The sequence below is a fragment of the Carya illinoinensis genome, chromosome 10 (assembly GCF_018687715.1).
Source record: "Carya illinoinensis cultivar Pawnee chromosome 10, C.illinoinensisPawnee_v1, whole genome shotgun sequence".
Classification (NCBI taxonomy): domain Eukaryota; kingdom Viridiplantae; phylum Streptophyta; class Magnoliopsida; order Fagales; family Juglandaceae; genus Carya; species Carya illinoinensis.
The window spans coordinates 10705001-10726370 of NC_056761.1; the positions used below are offsets into that span (position 1 = coordinate 10705001).

Genomic DNA, 21370 nt, shown 5'->3' on the forward strand with positions numbered 1-21370 from the left:
TGTATACTCACTTGTGTACTTGGACTATGCCTAATTGACTAATTATTTGGATTAATAAATTTCTTTTTACTTTAAAAAAAGCGCAATGTATCATTTGCTGTAAGATGGTGAGGTGAAACACAACGCATATGTATTCATTACATCGAATCGCTTATCTTAAGTGTGTGAGTCAATAAAGTTATCTTACTGGTGAAAATATTTTAAACACGTCCATATGGAATACTTTCACACAATCCCACCCTCACACTAACAACATATGTATATATTTGCCATTTTTCAGTTTATTTCACTCTTTATTTCTTTGTTTTTTTTATTTTTCTCCTTTTACCTAAAACTGTTGTAATAAATACTCTTTTGCATCACAGAATGAATAAAAAAACACATACCATAAGTTCACTATCCGGCTCAATATAAAGCAAGGAAGCCAACTGCTCACCAACAGAAGGCTCTAGCTCTTGACAGTCTCTACTTATCTGCAACAACACATGCATAACAAGGACGTCAATTGGAGCTCATACTGAGAGGTGGCGAGGTACAGTGTCTCACAAGCCAAATAAACACATTTGGAATGAAAATGATAGCAAGCGAAAGGAAGTGGTGAGTCGTGAAGATGGGTACAAAATGGAGAGCATTGTTAAAATACAATTTTTTTTTTTTGCAAGAGTTGTATTTTCAATCCAACTTCCATTGAGTCACTGAGTGCACCAATGCCATATACATTAAAATTTGAATATTTATGTTTTAATTTTTTATAGCATGGGAACTTGAAGGCCCTTATGCACAAGGATACACCTACAACTCTTACACAACCCATTTCACAATCAACCAATGCAAGTATGCCACTTCATTAAAAATGAATTTCAATTTTATAAAATTGTCATTCATTTAATATAGAGTTGTAAAAGAATTGTGAAAGAGTAGTAAGTTAATCATTTTCCCTTTTCTTTTTCCCTTGTGTAGTTCCAAGTTGTCATTTATTGCTGTAATTATATGAAGTTCTGACCTGTTTTGCGCACTTCAATTTAATCATTATTTATATTTTTTATAAGCAAGAAACAAAGTATCATCAAAGGTGCAATCATTAGTATTACTCAACAAATGCAGTTGGCATTTCATGTGTTTATAGATCAAGTGGTAGCCAACAGTATTCTCTGTCAATCCACAAGGTGCCTCATTTGTATGCATACAAATTCTCATGTCTTAGAGCATCACTTAGAAATATTGCTTTTGATTCTTTTAGAAGCAACTACAACTTTTCCCACTTCCCTTTTCACTAGAAACTGGAAGCAAACAACAAATTATGTTTGCTAGCTCCAGCAAATGTCACCAGAACGTCTCTTAAGGATTATCACACAAAATTCAGTATGGGTTATCTCAACCCCATTCAAGGAGCCAAGGTTGGAAAATCAGCATATTTTGATTCACTTTCTACTGGTTTATATTTTTATTGTCAAAGCAAATATTCTCATCAACTTGGTATATATATATATATTAGGAAAACTTATAAATTTGTGCGTCTATGCTATTTTGTACTTTTTAAAAGCAAATGTAATTTTCTGGCACTAACCAAAGGATGCCTAACATTCAGCCTAATATTAGGGAGCTGCTAAAACCCACCAATGAAGCATTTTATTCTAAATTTGCAGTATGGTGTCGTTGTTTAGTCTTCTTAGTTCTCAATTCAGGGTGCTGCTAAAATCCACCAGAAGCTGCATATGCTAGTATATCCATTACATAAGCGCACACGTTTGGTGCACAGGCATTTCATATACATACATATGTGGATATTTTCGTAAGTATGGGTGCAGAGGCATCTCATATGCATGTGTCCTTCAGAAGGGTAGATGAAGATATTACTAAATCCTATCTCATGTAAGGCTGGGCATAGCCAAGCTCAAACCAAAATAATGCACCCATCTCCTCAGTTTGAAGCTCAAAAAGAAAAGACGGAGATGCTTTTTTTTTATAAGTACAAATGTTTTGATATCAATAGGCAATAACCATGCACACTAGGTGTATACAAGAGAAAACACCTAGCCTATAATAGAGAGCCCCTAATGAACATCACCCACAAGGAGTTGCTGAAGGAAGCAGAGAAAAGATGAAGAAGAATAAACATTAGCCGCAACAAAAAAAATGTAAAACAACTCAAAATTATGTTGGAGCTTCAACATTTCTTATAAAGGCCCAAAGCATTTACCTTTACTGGTAAATTTTCATTGAATGGATTCCGTAGATGGCGAGTTTTTTGGAAGGACAATTCGCATAACTGCATATAAGAAAGTGCAAGTAGCCATTAAAAATTGTTATTTATTTTTTGTAAGTATATATATGTAAACTATTTGGTTTTCTGCTCAATCAATTTTTCCTTGTCTACTTACCCAAATAAATAAATAAATAATTGCCCCGTCACCATAATAGTATACATATTTCAAAAAGAGTTTCCAAAAAATGCCAAAAGTTCAGACATTCCATTTAAATTCTTCTTTTCTTTAAAGCTTCAGGAAAACCAACTCTGGTATGGAATGTGCATATCAGCCACTTGTATAAACACAATGACATTTCTCAAAACAAGCCCATGACCTGTAATCAGAATCTCAAGAAAGAAAAGAAAAATAGAATCACGCTCTTCTAACATGACCGTACCAAATCTCCGGAATTCATTACTTGGAAAGAGGAAGGCAATAAAAATGTTTTAGTCATTTAGTAAGTTGAACAGCAGACATGTCAGGGTCATGGTTCTTGTCATCAGTTGCAACATAAGAACTTTTGGAAGCAAGAACATCCTGGTAACAAAGAAATACTACAGACATCCTGACAAAATTTGTTACTAATAAGAGAAAAAGTTGTACCTTTAACCATTTGACAGAGAAATTCCGCCCATAATGTGCAGTTCCATGTGCATATTTCCAATTGCCCCCACCGACAGAACCACCAATCTTGGATGTCATCTTTGCACAACCCTGACAAAATATAGATGTCTTTGCATTTCCCTCAAACGGACAAAACCAGAGATTCAGACTGACAGGGTGGAATTTAGAACCTAGTAAGCTATGTAGTCATCGAGAATCGCATAGATCTAGAGTACAGATTAAATAGCTTTTCGTAGGTTATCAAATCAAAAGTCTACCTGGAAATGCCGAGTCCGGTTGACAGAGAAAATCAAAATCACATTCTCAGCAGAGTCAAAAGCTTCATTCAGTTTAGCCTCATTGCTCCTTTGAGTTGCCCATACTCCTTGCTGTACAGATAATTCCAAATTTTCACGGTTGCAACTTTTAACAATAAAATACCTGAGGTTCAATGTTTGGAAAAAAATTACATCCCCATTCATTAAGTCCAACCTAAATAAACATAACAAGGTGCTTTAACAGGAAATAAAATAATGTACGGTCATCAGACTAAAAGTTCAGCAGGAAACTAACAGTTACTAAATAAGCCAAGAATGGCATGAAGGAAATGCCTTCTGGGAGCTTGATCCAGTATTCAATCACTAAGCCTACATCATAATACTCAAAACAGATAAAATTGGTATCATGGAATGGCATATAGTCAAGTAGCATACTTTTAGCCAAAGAAGGGATATGCTTTCCTAACTCTGGCTAGATGGTCCACCAAAGTACAGGTGAACTTAAATTTTCAGTCACACAGAATCTATTATAAAATGAATTTCACTGTAGGACCAACATAAATTATTCCTACAACAGAAACACACTCATACAAAATTAAGGAGGTAAGATGCAGGGAATTTTTGCAGGATAGTAGGTGATACTTACTAATGTGGCTAGCAATTATGTAGCTTTCAAATTTACTGTAAACTGATTACAGATCTTTTATTTTTATTGGTAAGTTAAACATAAATTTCTTTGGTCTTGTGCCGTTGTATTCAATGGAACTAGTGTCCATGATTTCCTTGTTTCTTTTCCTAGTTCCTGACTTGTAACTAGGTTTCCACATTTGTGTACTTCCAGTGTACTTGGGCTATGCCTATTTACTTGTCTCAATAAAACTTTTCTTACCTATCATAAACCTCGTGATGATGATGCCACGACTTCACCAGTAACTGTTATATAGGTGGCAGAGGTGCTATTTAAGTAAAGCTCATTGACTGTAATGTGATACACTGATACTGATACTTGTTAAGCCACATAAAATTTGGAAAGCCTTATCAAGAGAACAAAATACCACTAACTTCGTGTCCTTGCAGAAAAAAATAACCAACCTACATATTTTGTTACCAAGAATGCAAATAATGTGCCTTTAGTTTCTTTAAAATGCATGAAAAAAGCCATCTAGAAACCCAATTTTATTGTCAACCAAACTCCCAGCACAGGAGAAGATCCTCTATCCAGAGGCCTTTGGAACAATTGCATTCTTCAAAAGACATGGAATTAAATTATTAGTTTTTCCAATCCTTGTAGGTATTTTAGTACGAAAGAAAAGGTAATCCCAGAGGACCCATGCAGTATGTAACTACAGCCTAACAGACAATTCCTAAAATCATCAGATTCCAAGAAATTGATAAAAGGACGGAGAATAACCAGATCTCGGATCAACAGACAGCCAGGAATATAGAACAATATCTCCAATTTGTAAAGCAAAATCTTCATATTTTCTACATTGCTTCTAACTTCTCTATACTGTCTACTCTGACTTTTACATATTTTGCAGAATCCCAAAGATGTGTGGACATATAGTCTAAGGTGTATAATCATCCTTCTCCAAATAAAGCAGAACTCAGCATTCAAGAAAACTGGAACTTGCTACGTTTTTTCCTCTTTTCTCTAGTAAAAATATCAATTGTCGAAGAAAGCCAATGACATAGGGGACATTTGGACACAGACATGAGACACATAATTTTCAAAACTTCTCATAATTTCATTCCCAAACATCACTCAAACACAAAACACTTTCCAATTTTAAATCTTCAACTTTTTCATCTAATCATTACCTAATCATTGTCCAAACACAAAAACAATACAACTTTTACAAACTTCAAAACAAAACAAAAAAAGCCAAAACAACTTTTACAAATTTCAAAACAAAAATAATATTCAAACATTTTTTCTTAACTTTACAATATTTTTATTCAACTTTTTCTCTTTCATCTCCCAAAACCCAATAAAACATCTTAACTCAAACCATTTTACTACTATTCACAAAATTCTAAAATACTCCAAGCGTCCAAACAAGCCCCTAGTGTTTGACACGATGCATTAATTTATTTAATTATAATTTTCTTCTTTATACTCCTTACACTAACTAATCTAATTACCTTCGTAATATTGCTAAGGAAAAGGATAACATTTCTTGTTTGATAAAATTCCCGATTCAATTTGGTGTAAACAAATTAACCAAACAGCAATCACCAACTACTCGCTTCATATGTACCCAACATATTATATTATCAACATTTTCTTCATCACTTCTCCCCTATGGATTATGTAAGATGACAAAATAATCATCCTCGTAAATCTCTAACCAACAACTTTAGTTATCCTCACATTCCTATGTGATATATCAATAAAAATACAACTTCAATATTTCTTGCCTCGCCAACCTGGAAATGTATATTCTAAAAAATCTTTAAGAAACTAGCCTTTGTAGTTATTTAGATTTTTTATCAAGAAAATACAAGACATCAAAATTCAGCATTATCCATGGGTCCACAACTTAAAATCATTTCCATGGTTAAATCAATTGTAATCAATGCACACAGAAAGAAATATTCAACCAGTAGAGTCAGTTAGTAGGTTTAGTTGTTCCTTCACTCAGAAAATTCAAACCCCTCCCTATCTCATCTCAAATGAAATAACTGCCCGCTTTAATGCTCTTGGTTCTTTCATGGAAAACAGGATTAAATATGATATGTACAGAAGCACGATTATCATAAAACAATGAAATTGAAGTAGGAGCTGAAAACCCAATCTCCTGAAGAAAATGCAGCAAGCATGTCAACTTAGTAGCGATAAGAGTCATTGCACTATACTTGTTTCCACACTAGATCGTGCCACCACCGTTTGATTCTTACTTTTTCCAATGATCATATCACCGCCTACAAGCATACAATTTCCAATAGAAGCCACTTATCTAAGAGAGATCTTGCCCTATCTGCATTAATAAAATTATACTCTTAAGGTGTCTAATTGGTTTGCACAATATCCCAACATCAAGTTCTCTCTTCAGTTGGGAACTAAAGCATGAAAATGAAGTAGGCTTGTTGGGCGAGCCTCCGCATGGGCCTGGGCGGGCAGGCTTTTTAATCCCTCTGCTTCTTCTCTCTCAATCCCTCTGCTTCTTCTCTCTCAATCCCTCCCACCATTCAACCCCATCTCTCGATCTCTTCTCTCTTCTGCATCTCCTCCTTCGTCGCCGGTCCCAACCCCGCAGTAGTGCAACACGTCTTCTCCTCCTCCTACTCCTCTTCTTCTCCTCCTTCTTCCTCTTCTCCTCCTCCACAGGCCACGGCGTGATCGTGGTTCTTTGCTCAGACCCCTACTCCGAGCCACAAGCCAAGGCATTGCTGTGGCTTTGCGTAGACCCATGGCCACAGTTCTTTGCTCAAACTCATGACAACAACTGGCTGTGGTTCTCTACTCCGAACCACAAGCCACAGCGTGGCCATGGGTTTGTTTAGAGAACCACAAGCACATGATTGGCTAGGTTTGGTTCAATTTTTGTTGATTAATCGATATGGATTTTGGTCAGTTGGCTGATTTTTTAGTTTGTTGGTTGGATTTTGATTTGTTCAAGCTTGGGAGAGCCACGGCTCTCCATGCCTATTTGAATTAATGGTGGCGCATAGGGGTGGGGATACGGCTGGTGGACTGAGCCGCCCGTCCACCCATCAAATGATCGGGGCTAGGGAGTATAAGGAGGCAAGAACGTGGTTGTGGTGGGCAAAAATGACTCCCCACCCAAGTGGGGACAGGGTGCAAGAGGGTTGGTTGCTCGCCCGTGTAAGGTGGGTAGAACCCCTAAAATGAAGGAGGCAATATATGTGAAGAAACAAAGTTACTAATAGGATGGCCAGTAACACAATAGCGGACAGATACCTTTCCAAAGAGCAATAGGCAGCGAGTCTCACACATTGAGTGGACATGGATCAAAGGTTGGAGATAAAGATGGTATAGACAGACTAATAATCGTGGACAATGGGAGCATACCAATAATGGCCCTGTAGGACACGGTGGAAAAGATGCTGAAAGCAGAAGATGGCTTAGATGCAAGAGGAGATGGGAATGAACTAGGGACAAAGTGGAATGAATGAGCCAAGAGTAATGCCCTAGTTTCGGCAATATTTCACTAGTGCTGACATGGGTGTTGGAATAAAAGAAACGAGAAGAAAAAGATGATCCTTCTTCCTTGCCAACCTTCTATTATATAGAGCATAAAGTTGACCGAGCAGTTATTACAATGATATTTTTCTTAACACTGATATTCAAAACAAGGATTATGGCCTAAAAGGAAGAGGGGAGGATATTCAATACCATATGCTTGGGCAACCTTCATACGCTTCCACTAAGTACATAAAGATCCTTACTTATCAAAAAAGAGTACATAAAGATCCTTTCTTTGCAAAAGCTCTCCCATCTTTCACTACACAATAAATAGGTCCCATAGTTAATGTACTACATGATACTAAATTTATTTTCTTTGTTCCGAGTACAGGTATACACGCTGTCATATGAGCTAAATAAAATACTCAATCATATACAAGAGCATATTTCAATATGCATCTGTTTATCTAATTCTAGATATCCTAGGTTGAGAATTCAAAAATGAGAAAAATGAATGAAATGTTTTAGTGTGCATGAGTCCTTAGAGTGCGTTGCTCCTCATCCAAAAAACTAACTGTTTTTTGTTCTACATACCCTGCACACGCGAACACCAACACCTATATGCACACATGTAAATGTTCATATATAATTTATATTTATTCATTACTTAATTCACCAAAAATACATACACAAAGGCTAAAGAATTCATCATTGGCATAAAAGACACTTTTTAACATAGGAAATACAACCCTCATGCCATAGAGGATTGAACCAATGACTTCACTGTCTACTACATGTTTTTTTTTTATAAGAAATAATCTTTATTGAATATGAAGAAACTAGGCAATGCCCAAGTACACAGGGAGTATACAAAGTGAGACACCTAGTTACATTCTAGTGGGCTATAAAGAAAATAGAAACTCGTGAACATTCCCACCCTTTAGAACAATAGCAGAAAACCATTGAAACAGAGAGAATACAAAAAAGTTCCAGATTTCCCCCACTCCACGCTCCTTATCATTAAAGTACCTCTCATTCCTTTCCGACCATAAACACTACATTAAGCACAAGGGCATCATCCGCCACACTGCTGCCAGTTGAGCACTGTTGTGTGATCTATTCCAGCATGCAAGTACCTCCTCCACACTCCTAGGCATAACCCATTTTAGCCCCGTTCTACTAAGTATTCCAGCCCATAACTCCCCAGCCACCTCACAATGTAAAAGCAGGTGATCTATCGATTCCCCACTCTTTTTGCACATATAGCACCACTCCATGACAACCATACCTCACTTTCTAAGGTTATCAATCGTTAAAATCTTCTCCTGAGCAGCTGTCCAAATAAAGAAAGCAACTTTAGAAGGTACTAACACCTTCCATATACTCTTCCACGGAAAGAAAGTAGGCTGTTGGAGTCTACCACATGCTTATGGGAAGAGAAGATGTTACTAGGTCCAAAGACTATTGGCATGACTCACATAAATCACCAAATAGATAAACCAGAAGGAAAAGAGGTACTTCAACAAAAAGTTTGATAATTTAGCCGAACTTCGATGGTAATACTCATATCAAACAATCAAAAAGATGCACACTGCTTGAAATAAAATGTAATTCTGATCAACAAGGATTTTAACTGCAAGGAAAGACAACTAAGACACCAAAGGTGTAGGCCACAGAATTGTCTATTTTCTTTTGGTGTATCAACCTTAGAATTGAGTCATAAAAGCAGCTGCAAGTGCTTATGGCATTTCCATATGCAGAGCATCACTCAAATACTCAAGGCATAAGCTGCAACTGCTACTTCAATATAGCTTTAGGCGCCTTAAACCCAACCTATTCTGCTTCACAAAATATATCTTGTGTCATAATATAAATAGCAGAAAGTTTTTTCCTATCACACTGAAGGCACTAAATAACCATAAAATTTCAGATGATAGCAATTCAATTACAAGATGCATTTTCCCAAAACTTTTTTTTTGGCCAGTAAAGGTAAGACACCTCTTTCCCAAATCTTTTGATAACTTAATACAATGTTGCTATATCATTTCTTTTTCCCTGATCAAAGAGAAGAAGATACTCAACAAGGAAATCCATTCAGAGAGAGAGAGAAGAGTTCCTTACAAGTCCTAAGCAAAAATTTACACCAGGAACTTATCATGGGGATACCACAGTTGTTTACTTTCTTTCGGATGTCCCAACTAAACATAAATTATAATGTACAGCACACTACATAAGATGAGAAGCAAATCCACGCATCAATTGGCGTTTACTTTCCTTCTAGATGCCAAAATATAAAAAAATAATAAGAAATTGATAAAGTACACTACATAAGACGAAAAGTAAATTCATACATCTAATGGTCAAAATGAGAACATTACAACATAAAATGTGCATCAGCATAAAAATTAACAAACGTATGCTCAAGGAAGGCTAACCAGAGCTGGTAAGCATAGACATAATTTCTTTTGAGCAATTATTAGTTGAATAATGTGCTCTTCAACAATACCCGTATAATTATACACAACCTGAGTTTCGTAGCCTAATTAAAGACCTCAGCACTCTGAACACACCTAGATATTCCTTGGGGCAAAGGTAGAGCACCTCTGCTCGTCTGATTAGGCAGGCCATTTGGAATATTTTGTGTCTGATTCTGGCTGACCTGCTGCTGAGACTGTTGCTGCTGCTGGACAATAGCAGACTCATTCGTTGAAGTTTTCCCAATCCCTCCTTGATTGGTGGTGTTGGGACCTTGAGTAAATTGAGGTTTTTCTGCTTGTTGAGGGAAACCACCATTCCGTTGTTGAAAAAATCTGTTCGAAGAGTTGTAGTTGTAAGAATTTAATTGCTGAATCTTCTGAAGGACTTCTTCCACAGGAGGTGGAGGCCCGGGCAGTTTTGCATGCCTGTACCGACAGTCAGGACCATTTGGACAAAAACCCAACTTGTACCTGCAATTACAGAATTTTGCAGTTAAGTGCATACACCTTCCATGCTTTTATTAATTTAAAGATGCTTTGCCTCACACTATATAATTAACCCCAAAACAAAATATAAAACATAGTGCATAATAAAGCCATTTTTACAACGGAATGATTTCTAACCTTTGCAGTGCAATGTCATCATTATGTGCTTTGTGATTCAAAATCAGACCGTGACATATAAACCAGAAATCTAGAAATAAGATTAAAAATATTCAAACAAGAACAACCATATAACAGATTTCATACCTTTGTTATAAGTAATTGCATTCCATTTGTAATATTACAACTGTCTACTATAGGAAAATGATTTGTGCAAGCCACGTGCAAGTCTTTTGAAAAAAAGTGGGACACACTCAAAAAAACCCACTTTTTATGATGGGTCCCACTTTTTTCTCAGATGGCTTAAATGAGGCTTGCATGCCTTAAGCTTATATCTAGTATGAAAAAATCTATTCATCATCCCAATTTTTATCATCCTCTCATCATCCTATGATGTGGCATTAGATGATAAGTTCACAATTGAAATATAATTAATAGTCCATAATCATCTAATGCCACATCATGGGATGATGAGAGGATGATGAAAATTTAGATGATGAGTAGCATTACTCCCATTTATAATATAAAAAATAATAAGGAAATCATGAAAATTAAGCCCGTTAAGGTCTATCAAGGCTGTCCAAAGGAAAAGGGTTTTGAGCTCCTCTAGTGTTGTCCGTTTGCGATCCATGTAGACAAATAAGAACCGTTTGCCACACTGCTGCAATTTGAGAGCTACCGCCCTGCATTCACCGTGAATAAAATAGGTCCACTAATCTTTTGGGCAAAACCCAAGCCTAAGCAAAACCTCGTTCTTTAAATCATTGACTCCTCCATCCACTTAAAAGGAATCGCAACACCACCCTTAGTTAATCCCATTATTTATATAAAACCCACATTAATCAATCACCACGAAAAATAATGACCATAACATCATCACTCTCCGAAAAATAAAACACAAAGGCAACAACGTAGTAAATTGAAGCATGAACAAAAGGAGGAACACGTACATGTTACACTCCTTGATATCTTCATTGCTATGCTTGTACACGCAGTCCTGCTCCCGGCACTCGCCGTAGAGCCGGAAGAAGCGGCAGATGGGCATCCGCGACTTGTCGTACTGGTGGAGGAAGCCACAGGCGTCGCCCTTCATGCAGAGGCTGCGGAGCCAGTGCCGGCACACCGTCTGCCGGAAGCCCCGCCGCCCCGCAGGATGATTACCCCCCGCGGCGGGGTCAGCAACTGCAACGGCAGCCCCGGGGCCGGCGGTGGCCGCGTTGGCGGCTGATCCTCCGAAGGCAGTATCGGAGTTTATTACATGGGGCCCCGAGGTGGCGGAGGAGGCGGCGGCGGGAACGGTGTCGAGGCCGCCCTCGAAGTCGAAGCTGAGACCTCCCTCCGAATCCTCCATTGAGGAGATTTTGATTTTCTACGTGTGTACGAATATTTATCTGTTCGCTGGTTGCCGAATTAGGGTTTCGGAAAACGTTTGATTTGATCCGAAAGGAACAGTTACAGACTTGCAGTTAGAGTTGCGGGGTTTCGTGTTTAAAAACAGTAAAGAAATGAATTAAGAAAGTCAAATCTGATGGCAGTTTGTGGGTTTGACGAAGGAGCAAAAAATCACGAGGGTCATGCAACTCGGTGGTCGGTCCCACAAATGACCTTTTTAAAATTTTCTTGCAGAAATAATTTTTTACTTAAAAAATTTCAAAAATTTCAAAAAAATAATGAGTACAAAATTTCATCATTTCGGTGCTTATCATTTCACTTGTCATTTTTATTTGATAATTACACTCGTAAATATATAAATATTATGTAATTATTTTAAAATAAATAAATAAATATAAAATCTACATAAAAATAATAATAATTTTTTAATAATAGATCTCATTCTTTTCTAAAATGATTGTACGATACTTACGTTATTCACGACTATATGTAGTATTATACTTTCTCAAAGAAAAATGATGGATGGATTGAACTGTGCCCTATTATCCGCTTGTATTTGATTGAAGAATAGATTGTACTCTTTAGGTAAAATTAAAAACAAATTTTATTAAAGAATTATTTTATTTTCAAGTCAATATATAAAGCACAACATCCAAATATTTAAATAATAAGACTTAATTTAAATCTTATATTTTAAAATAATTATGTCGTGTACGCACTTTATTAAAAATGCACTTATTAAGTACACAAAGGCTTAAAAATATAATTTTTCTTCATCAAATAATACTATGTCTATCATGATATACAATAATCAAATTTTTGGTATTTGTTAAAAGACATTGTTGAGGAAAATATCAACCTAGCATTCTAATGTGTTGACCATCTTATTAATAGAGAAATTGTTCAGTACAAATATAGTAGTAGTAGGACGCATAACAAAATACAAGATAGTGATTGATAACAGGACAAATTTTAATAAAAGTAATCCTCTAGATAATAAAGTCTGATGGTAATATTCTTCTAATCTCATTCAACTTCCTAGGCATCCTTATCCTTAACACGGCCCCTCAAGTCCAATGAAGTGGAAACTACATTGAGCTTAAAACGAAGTGTTGCAAACGTTGATGAAGACAAAGGCTTGATAAATATATCTGCTAGTTGATCTTTAGATTATAAAAACTTAACTTCAATAAGCTTCTTGGCCACCATGTCTTTGACAAAATAAAAATCAATTTCTACATGCTTTGTATGAGCATGAAACACAGAGATTTGTTGATAAATATGTGGCTCCTATGTTGCCATACCACAAGATAGGAAGTACTGAGGCTCTAAAGCCAAGTTCCTGCAGTAATGATTGAAGCCATTGAAGTTCAGCCACTATATTGGTGAGAGCTTTATACTCTACTTCAATGCTTGACCAAGCAACTGTAACTTGCTTTTTGCAACTCCATAAGATAAGATTCGACCCTAAGAACACACAAAAACCCTATGTCGAGTGTCTATCATCACGAGAACCTATCCAATCAGCATCTGGCAATGCTTGTAGAGCAGTGTTTGTTGACTTGAGAATGAAGAGGCCATAATTGATTGTCTGTTTTAGATAATTAAGTAAACGCTTTGTTGACTGCCAATGGGATCACTTTGGCTTATGCACAAACTGAGATAATTTGTTAACTGTGAAAGCTATGTCTAGCTGAGTGACTAATAAGTATTATAATGTTCCAACTATGCTGCGAAATAGGGTGGGGTCACTGAAATCCTCACTATCAAAGGCACTGAGGTTGGTGGAGGTAGCCATTGGAGTGCTAATGGGTTTGGCCTCATGCATTTTGGTCCTTGTTAGTATATCCAGAATATAACGGTGTTGAGATAATATGAGCTGCTCGTGAGAAGTAAGTGCCTCAATACCCAAGAAAACATTCAGCATGCCCAGGTCTTTGATTGCAAAGTCACAATGCAGAGTATTAAACAAGTGAACAGGTGATCAAAATGTCATCGACATAAATAAGTATATACATTGTGTACTTGGATGAGGTATGAATGAATAAGGAAGCATCTAACTGTGAACCATGAAATCCTAAGTCCAGTGGACGAGTGCTTAGGCATGAAAACCAAGCCCTTAGGGCTTGTTTTAGACCATATAGTGTTTTTTGTAATTTGTATATGCAGTTTGCAAATTGTGGGTGTACATACCCTTGAGGTTGGGTCATGAAGACCTCCTTTGACAGTGTACCATGTAAGAAAGCATTATGCACATCAATTTGCCGAACTTCCAAGCCTAAAGAAATAGCAATTGACAATACTATTCTTACCGTTGTAGGTTTGATCACTGGACTGTAGGTGTCTGAGAAATCAACATCAGCTGCTAAAGATAGCCTTTGGCCACCAAACGTGCCTTATAGCGTTCAACCTCTCCATTCGCTTTCCTCTTGATCCGATAGACCCATTTTCGAACCAATAATATTTTGGGCAGCAGCATGAGGGACTAAACTCCAGGTGCCATTTTTTAGTAGAGTATCAAATTCTTGATTCATAGCATTTCTCCATTATGGACGCAGTGGTATAACAGGTTGGTACCAAGGTGGGTTCGGTTTAAGCAAGGAGGGCTCTGGGAAGAGGATATTTAACAGTGCAGTTAGTGTGGGTTTTGGATTTGGAGATTTGGTTTTTCAAATCGGTGACCATGGGGTGTTGAGATGGCAAGGTAATAGATGGTGGTTGAGTGTAGGATGTGGCTAGTGCTTTTGGGATTGAGGAAGTAAACGGTGGAGAACAGGGCAAGGTTTCAGGTTAGGTAGGTGGGAAGGAAGAAGACGAGTGGGTTTGGTAGGTTTTGGAGTTATTTATTGCACTTTGTGATTGGGCCAGCATCAGTATTACTTCTGCACGAGATGAGTAAGTGTTGGGCCGTAGTATGGGAATGACAAAAGGTTGAGGAGATTGAGATTGTACCGACTGGGGCTTTTGACATGAAGTTTGACATTTTGTCACATGGGCTAGCACTATTTTTGAGAGAGATGAATTGAGGGCAAAAAGAATCAACTGGTTTTGCAAAATTCACTACATAAAGGCCAGATTAGCCACTGATTGGTTGGTAGTTGTGGTGATCATTGGTGAAGGACAGAAAGAGGATCCATCATCAAAGGTAAAAAGATGTTGGCCTTTGAGGTATGGGACGACCTGTGGTTTTCAAAGAAGATAATTGTCTCGTGTGAGCTTGATTGGGGTGAAGTTTGGGGGGAAGTGACAGGTGCATGTAAGGTGTTTGATGTAAAGAGTGGTGGGTGAATAAATGGAGAAGAGACGACGATCTCTAAGATGGGTGTATTAGGATCAGCCATGAAGAAGGTGACGTTAGTTACTAGCTCTGATACCATGTTGAGGAAAATATCAACCATGCATTCTAGTGTGTTGACTATCTTATTAATAAAGAAATTTTTTAGTACAAATACAGTAGTAGTAGGACTCATAACAAAATACAAGATAGTGATTGATAACAGAACAACTTTTAATAAAAGTAATCCTCTAGATGATATAAAGTCTGATGCTAGTAATCTTCTAATCTCATTCAACTTCCTCGGCATCCTTATCCTTAACAAACATTAATAACATCTAGCTAATAACCCAAGTAACAGAGATTGGTCATGTCAAGAATAATACAATTTTGAGTAGTCCCATTTGTTTTACCAATCCAAACCCAATTCTCTTGAAAGGAAGAGTTTGTCGATGTACAGGATTAGAGGAGCTGATTTAGATACGTAATTTTGCATTTGAACTCTTAACAACACCTCTAAAAGCAAACATTATACACCATTAAGTGTTGCAGAAGAGAAATCAAACAACACAAGCTTCAACTTACTAATGCACCACTCCACTCTCCTCCCCTATGAGTAATGTTATTATAAGATTTCTACACTACACATTGTCTTTACACTCCATCTACGTCACAAAAATAGTAAGATTTTATTTGTAAGATTTAAATTTTAAAATTTATCTTTCAAATCAAATTATAATACGTAAACAATGTATGTTGTAAAGACTTTAAAATAACATTACTACTCCCTTGTACTTCTCAGTTTCAGAAGTTCCTGTTTATAAAGTGAGAGTTTGAGGAGAAAAATGTAATTAATTGTAACAATAGCATGAAGTCTCACCATCTTCATTGAGCTTCTTCAATAGATGTGCCTTTGTAGGAAGCATACATCTTTGCAGCCATAGATTTCCTGATGACCCACCCATGGTGTGGAGCAAATACCTATGCATAAGCCTTGGAAGCTAGTTCCTGTAGGGAATTCCCTCTGCCATACGATGATTAGGAACTATTATATTCATTACATTAAGCACACAACGTCTTATTTATTATCCGAACTCTAAGGCCTAAAATGAAAAAGAGACAAAAAGTGAGTGTTGCAATGGTTTAATTTTTTCTAGAGATTTACTTGACAAGTATAATATTTTTTTTTATTAGTATTGGGTGTCCAGAAACAATGTCCCGACTAATCTGATAGGTCCTTGGTCAAGATCCTAGACACCAAGTTGTCGCGCCCCTTCTTGTGCCTTGATGACCAAAGTGATCTACCACTTGCTTGACTGAGATGACTATGAATGGTGTTGGGTTAACTCGAGTGAGTGTTCAAAGGGTGTTGTTAGGCACAATGCTTGTGGGCATGCATGCATGTGCAATGATTGAATGGGCTAAGGTAGCTGAGTGAAGCACACGTGCCCCTAGTTATGAAGCACACGTGGCTGTGGGTGGTTATGTGGGTTGGCCGAGTGGGTGGTTAGGCAGTTTATGGTGTTTGCGGTTAATCCCTACAAGGTAATGAGGCGGTTATGGCTGGACATGTGTCTAAGGCTAGGTGTGTGGAGACATTTATGGTTGGATAGGTGTTGAAAGCTAGGCATGTGGCTTGGGTGGTTGGCAATAACTGCCTAGCTTGTCCCTGACCTTGCTCCAAATTCGACTATGGAGGCCTGGTGTAGGCGAAGTACCCTTCAATGGCCACTTGTGGCAGCCTTATGTGCTTCCTCACCCAAGTAGTGCAAAATGATCAGGAAGCAAAGGCAAATGCAACGTAATAAACAACAAGCCACAATGCTGAAATATCTCGAAATTGCATTAACATAAGGGAAACAAAGATAACAATAGGTTACCTTGATTCAAGAATTACACAGGGATAACCTTCTCCTTTGAGATTCACGAATTGCACCCAATGGAGCCTAAGAAACAGAGCACGAGAATACCTACAAAAGCTTACAAGTCAAATTGTCCAAGTGATAAAAGATAAAAATCCTAATGTAATGGCCTAGTGTGACAGTGCAGTGCCTTACTTATACTTCAAATAACAATAGTGGATATTGGTTGCTAGGTCCACTCCTCTTGGTTGAGGCCTCATGCCGTGAGTGGGCCATGGGTGGCCTAGATGAGTCCACGGCATGGGCTGCTTGCTGGGGTGCGTGGGTCTTTAGGTTAGCCTGCTGGGCTGGCCTTGGTTAGTCCTTGGTCCCTGCATGTGTGGCCCAGGTTGTGTGGGCTAAGCGCTGTTGGTGTGTCGCTGAGTTGGACCGTGGTGGGCTTGAGCATGGTAAACTGTTGCATGGCCCAAACTAGAGGGGTCTAAGCTTGGTTTGCATAGCCTAGGCTAATGGAGCCTAGGCATTGAATGGCATGGCCCAAGCCTTGGGGACTGGGTGTTGGTTGGCATGGCCCTAGCCAAGGCCAGGGCATTGAGCAGTATGCCAGCCTGTGTGAGCCTGCTGGGCAACCGCACCGTCAATTCCAAATAGGGTGTGCTTGCGCACGCTGCGCTGGAGCTTAGGCCACGCATGTGCACTGTGCTTGTGCACAGGCCAAGCATTAACACTATGTGTGCACGTAGTTCATGCGTGCTCGCTGCACATGCTCACTAGGCGTGCTAAGCAGGGTGTGACAACCTCGCTCATGTGCTCACACAAGTTATGCGCACGCTGATTGTGCGTTGCCTGCTTGAGGGTGGCCGTGGCCTAGCATTCTCCAAGGGCTCAGTCTCTGGGCAGTCAAGCCATGCCAATAGTGTCCTCAATGTGTTGTCTTGGCACAATAGGGTGCTTGTCAAGGCATGGCTCGTGGCCTCCTGCCTTAGGGTTTTGACATTCCCCCTCTCTTTTAGCACATCATTACCCTTAAGGATCAAGTGGGGATACTTCTTTTCAAGCTCATCATAATCCTCCCAAGTTGTCTCGTCCCTTGAGAATCCTTCTCATAGGATCAATGCTTGCCACACCTTGGATTTGCCTCGACCCCTTCGATGTAGCTTGTATTCGAGCACTTTTTTGGTCTTCATGAGGATCCTTCCTTCTTGATCTACTGTGGGTAACTCCTCCCCAATAAGACTCGGATCACTTACCTTCTTCTTGAGTAAGGAAATATGGAATACCGAGTGCAAATGTGAAGTTGGTGGAAGCTGAAGCTTATGTGCCACACTGCTAAGTTTCTCCAACACTCTATATGGCCCATAAAACTTCTAGTTCAGCTATGCACTTGCAGTTTTCCTCATGGTCTATTGCCCGAATTAAATAAGCTTCAAGCAGACATAGTTGCCTACTTGGAAGGCCACGGCACGCCTTCCTTAATCATGGTACTTCTTTATTTGACTTTGGGCCTTCTTGAGCTATCTTTTAACTTTGGCAAGTACCTCGTTTCTATTGATCAACTCCTACTCCACTTCATTGTTCCTGATTGAGCCCTTCTCATAGATGACCAAAAGTGGTGGTGGCCTGCCATATACTACTTCAAAATGGCTTTCGTCAATGGAGAAGTGGTAAGTGGTGTTATACTAGAATTCAGCCCATGGAAGATAATCTACCCTTCGCCTTTGCTCCTCATGATAGAAGCATCTCAAATATTGTTCCCATGTCTTATTGACCACTTTAGATTGGCCATCCGTTTGTGAGTGATAGAAGGAACTCATCTTGAGTTGGCTGCCTTACAATTCAAAGAGCTGCTTCCAAAATAAACTCATAAAGACCCTATCCCGATCTGATACTATTGTCCTTGGAAACCCATGTAGCTTGGCAATGTTGTTGACAAAGGCTTTGGCCACCGACTTGGCTGTGTAAGGGTGATGTAGAGGGATGAAGTGGGCATACTTGCTTAGCTGGTCTATTACCACCAAGATCACTTCATGTCCTCCACTAATGGGTAAGCCTTATATAAAGTCCATTGCCAAGTCCTCCCAAATTCTATTTGGAATTGGCAATGGTTGGAAGAGTCCCGCTGCTGGCCTTGAGTCATGCTGGCCTTGAGTCATACTTGACCTTTTGACAGATATCACACTCGGCCATGAGTCGCTTGACATCACTCTTGATCCCTTCCCAATAAAAGAAATGCTTCAGCCAGATATATTTTCTCAACCATCTCGAGTGGCCACCTTCTTTGCTGTTATGGAAGTGATCAAGAATCCCTTTTCTGAGATTGGGAACATTTGGCACATATACATAGTTCTTGCAAAAGATGAGACCATATCTTACTTTGAAGGTTTTACTGAAATACTTTATTATATTGTACAAGTATATATATAAGTAGACAAGGTTGAAGGAGAGGGGGGATCTTGTACCTTTGCGATGTAATGCCCCTTAGCAAACCTAAAGGCGATTCCCAAACAGCCAAAGAAAGGTGAGATGAGAGAGCAGGCACTAGAGAAAGGCACAAGCTCCACATTTGCAGTTTGGGAGTTTACAGTGGCCATGAGTTCATTGAACGCCTCCGATATTTTTCTCAAGGGCTTCTCGTTGTTTAGGATCGCCATTGGCCAATGATTTTCTGTCTCACTGTCAACTTCAATTTTTTTATCATGTTTCTTTGCCTGGGCTAGTTTGGTCGTTGAATTGCATTAATTTTAAGTCAAGTCTAATATTTAAATACATAACTTTTAAATTACCAAACTCATAATAATTCAAAATTTCTTTACACGTGAGACTTACAATCTTTTTTAATTCAACACATCTTTATATATGAGATCTACAACATTTATTAATTGTCTAGAAATAATACTAAATTCATCTTAATATCTAAATACATATAAACTTATCTTAAATGGATTCCTTAAAACTCATTTTATTATTTCAATTCATTACCATTCATAAAAAAACTGAGTTCAGTTCACCATTCAAATGCAGGAACTTTCCTTTTTAATACAATGTGAAACGAGCAGATAGTGGTGCCAACTTTTTCCGGTATTTTTTTTTAGGGGGGAGAAATGAGGGAACCATGTTTCACCCGAGGATGTTTATTGCCTAGCTTCCTGCTTCTAGATTCCTACGTCAAGTGGGTTTTGATTTGTCGCTATTATTAATAAAAAAAAATTCATCATTACAACGCTGTGTACCACGTTTAAAGAAAGAATAAATCTTCTCATCAACCACTTTATCAAATCTCACACCCTACACTCTACGTGCAACTAGTTCTGCATTTAAAATTTTTCCCTCTTGTTGAATCGATCGGACAGCTTGATGAGAGAGTTTGGGGAAAGAGAGAGGTCAAAAAGAATGAAAGAGCTTGAGGAGAAAGAGAGGTCGAAGAGAGAGAGAGAGCTTGATGAGAGAGAGAGGTTGGGGAGGGAGAAGGGTTTGATGAGAGAGAGTTTTAGGAGAGAGAGAGAGAGGTAAAAGAGAGATATGGGTTGGGTTCAGTGACGAGGGTCTAACATTTAAAAAGAAAGAAAGAAAGAAAAAAGGCATATGGGTCGTGGGGGTGTGAGGTGGGGAATAATATTAAAAAAATATTATTTTTTAATATTATTATTATTTTAAAATTTAAAAAAGTTAAATTAAGATTTGAAAAAATTGAATTATTTATTATATTTTATGTAAAAATTTTAAAAAAATTATATTAATCAAATAAAATGAGAATTTTGTATTTTATTTTACTTACCAAACCTTCCCTAAACCAGTTCGGTCAAACATACTGTTGCATTATACATTTCTCTTTTAAAATAATGGTGACTTCGTATCCGGACCCACATGACATCGTTTCACCATAGTTTAATAAACTACCGTACTCCTCTTTTCTCTTTCAGCTTTGCTACATACAGTCGCCACATGCAGTCGGCGTGCAGTCGGCTATACGGAATGAATAAAAAAAAATTATAAAAAAATTTTTTTATATTCAAGAGGACCTACATGAATTATAAAAAATTATAAAAATAATTTTTTTTTCATGTAGGTCCTGTATTAATTTTTTTTTTACAGCCGACTGCACGCCGACTACATCTCCCGACTGCAAAAAGTATTTCTCTTTCTCTTTAGTCTCCTTGAAGGAGAATAATATAAGATAATTAGGATTGTCAATTATAATTTTCAAGTCTAAATTTTGATTAAAATTAGAGTTTTTAACTAAAATCCAAAGATAGTGATCCATATTGGACTAGCCATCATAAAATAAAAATAATAATATAATATTATATATTTTAATAATAATTTTTTAAATATTTTGTAAATACATTCCATATATTAATTAATAATTTAATTTTTACATAAAATTATTTTTTTCCAATTATTTTTTTCCTTTACCTCATCATCCAACAAAAACATTTTGCTAGCCTTTCTTGTTGGGGGGGAATTTTTGCCGAGGGCCTAAGG

At 37.8% G+C, this 21370-nt stretch overlaps 1 protein-coding gene across 1 annotated transcript in view; it reads right to left on the reverse strand.

Annotated features, from left to right (window-relative positions):
• The window catches only part of LOC122279008 (30-kDa cleavage and polyadenylation specificity factor 30-like), a 20067-nt gene extending 8198 nt beyond the window's left edge, over window positions 1–11869 (reverse strand). Inside the window, exons 1-6 of the mRNA XM_043089245.1 lie at window positions 11311–11869; window positions 9851–10228; window positions 3131–3293; window positions 2853–2963; window positions 2201–2269; window positions 387–473 (exon numbers count right to left, since the gene is read on the reverse strand). Of these exons, the coding sequence (XP_042945179.1) occupies window positions 387–473; window positions 2201–2269; window positions 2853–2963; window positions 3131–3293; window positions 9851–10228; window positions 11311–11711 (1209 nt within the window). The 5' untranslated portion in view covers window positions 11712–11869. The remainder of the gene's footprint in view (window positions 1–386; window positions 474–2200; window positions 2270–2852; window positions 2964–3130; window positions 3294–9850; window positions 10229–11310) is intronic.
• Window positions 11870–21370: the final 9501 nt, after the last annotated feature.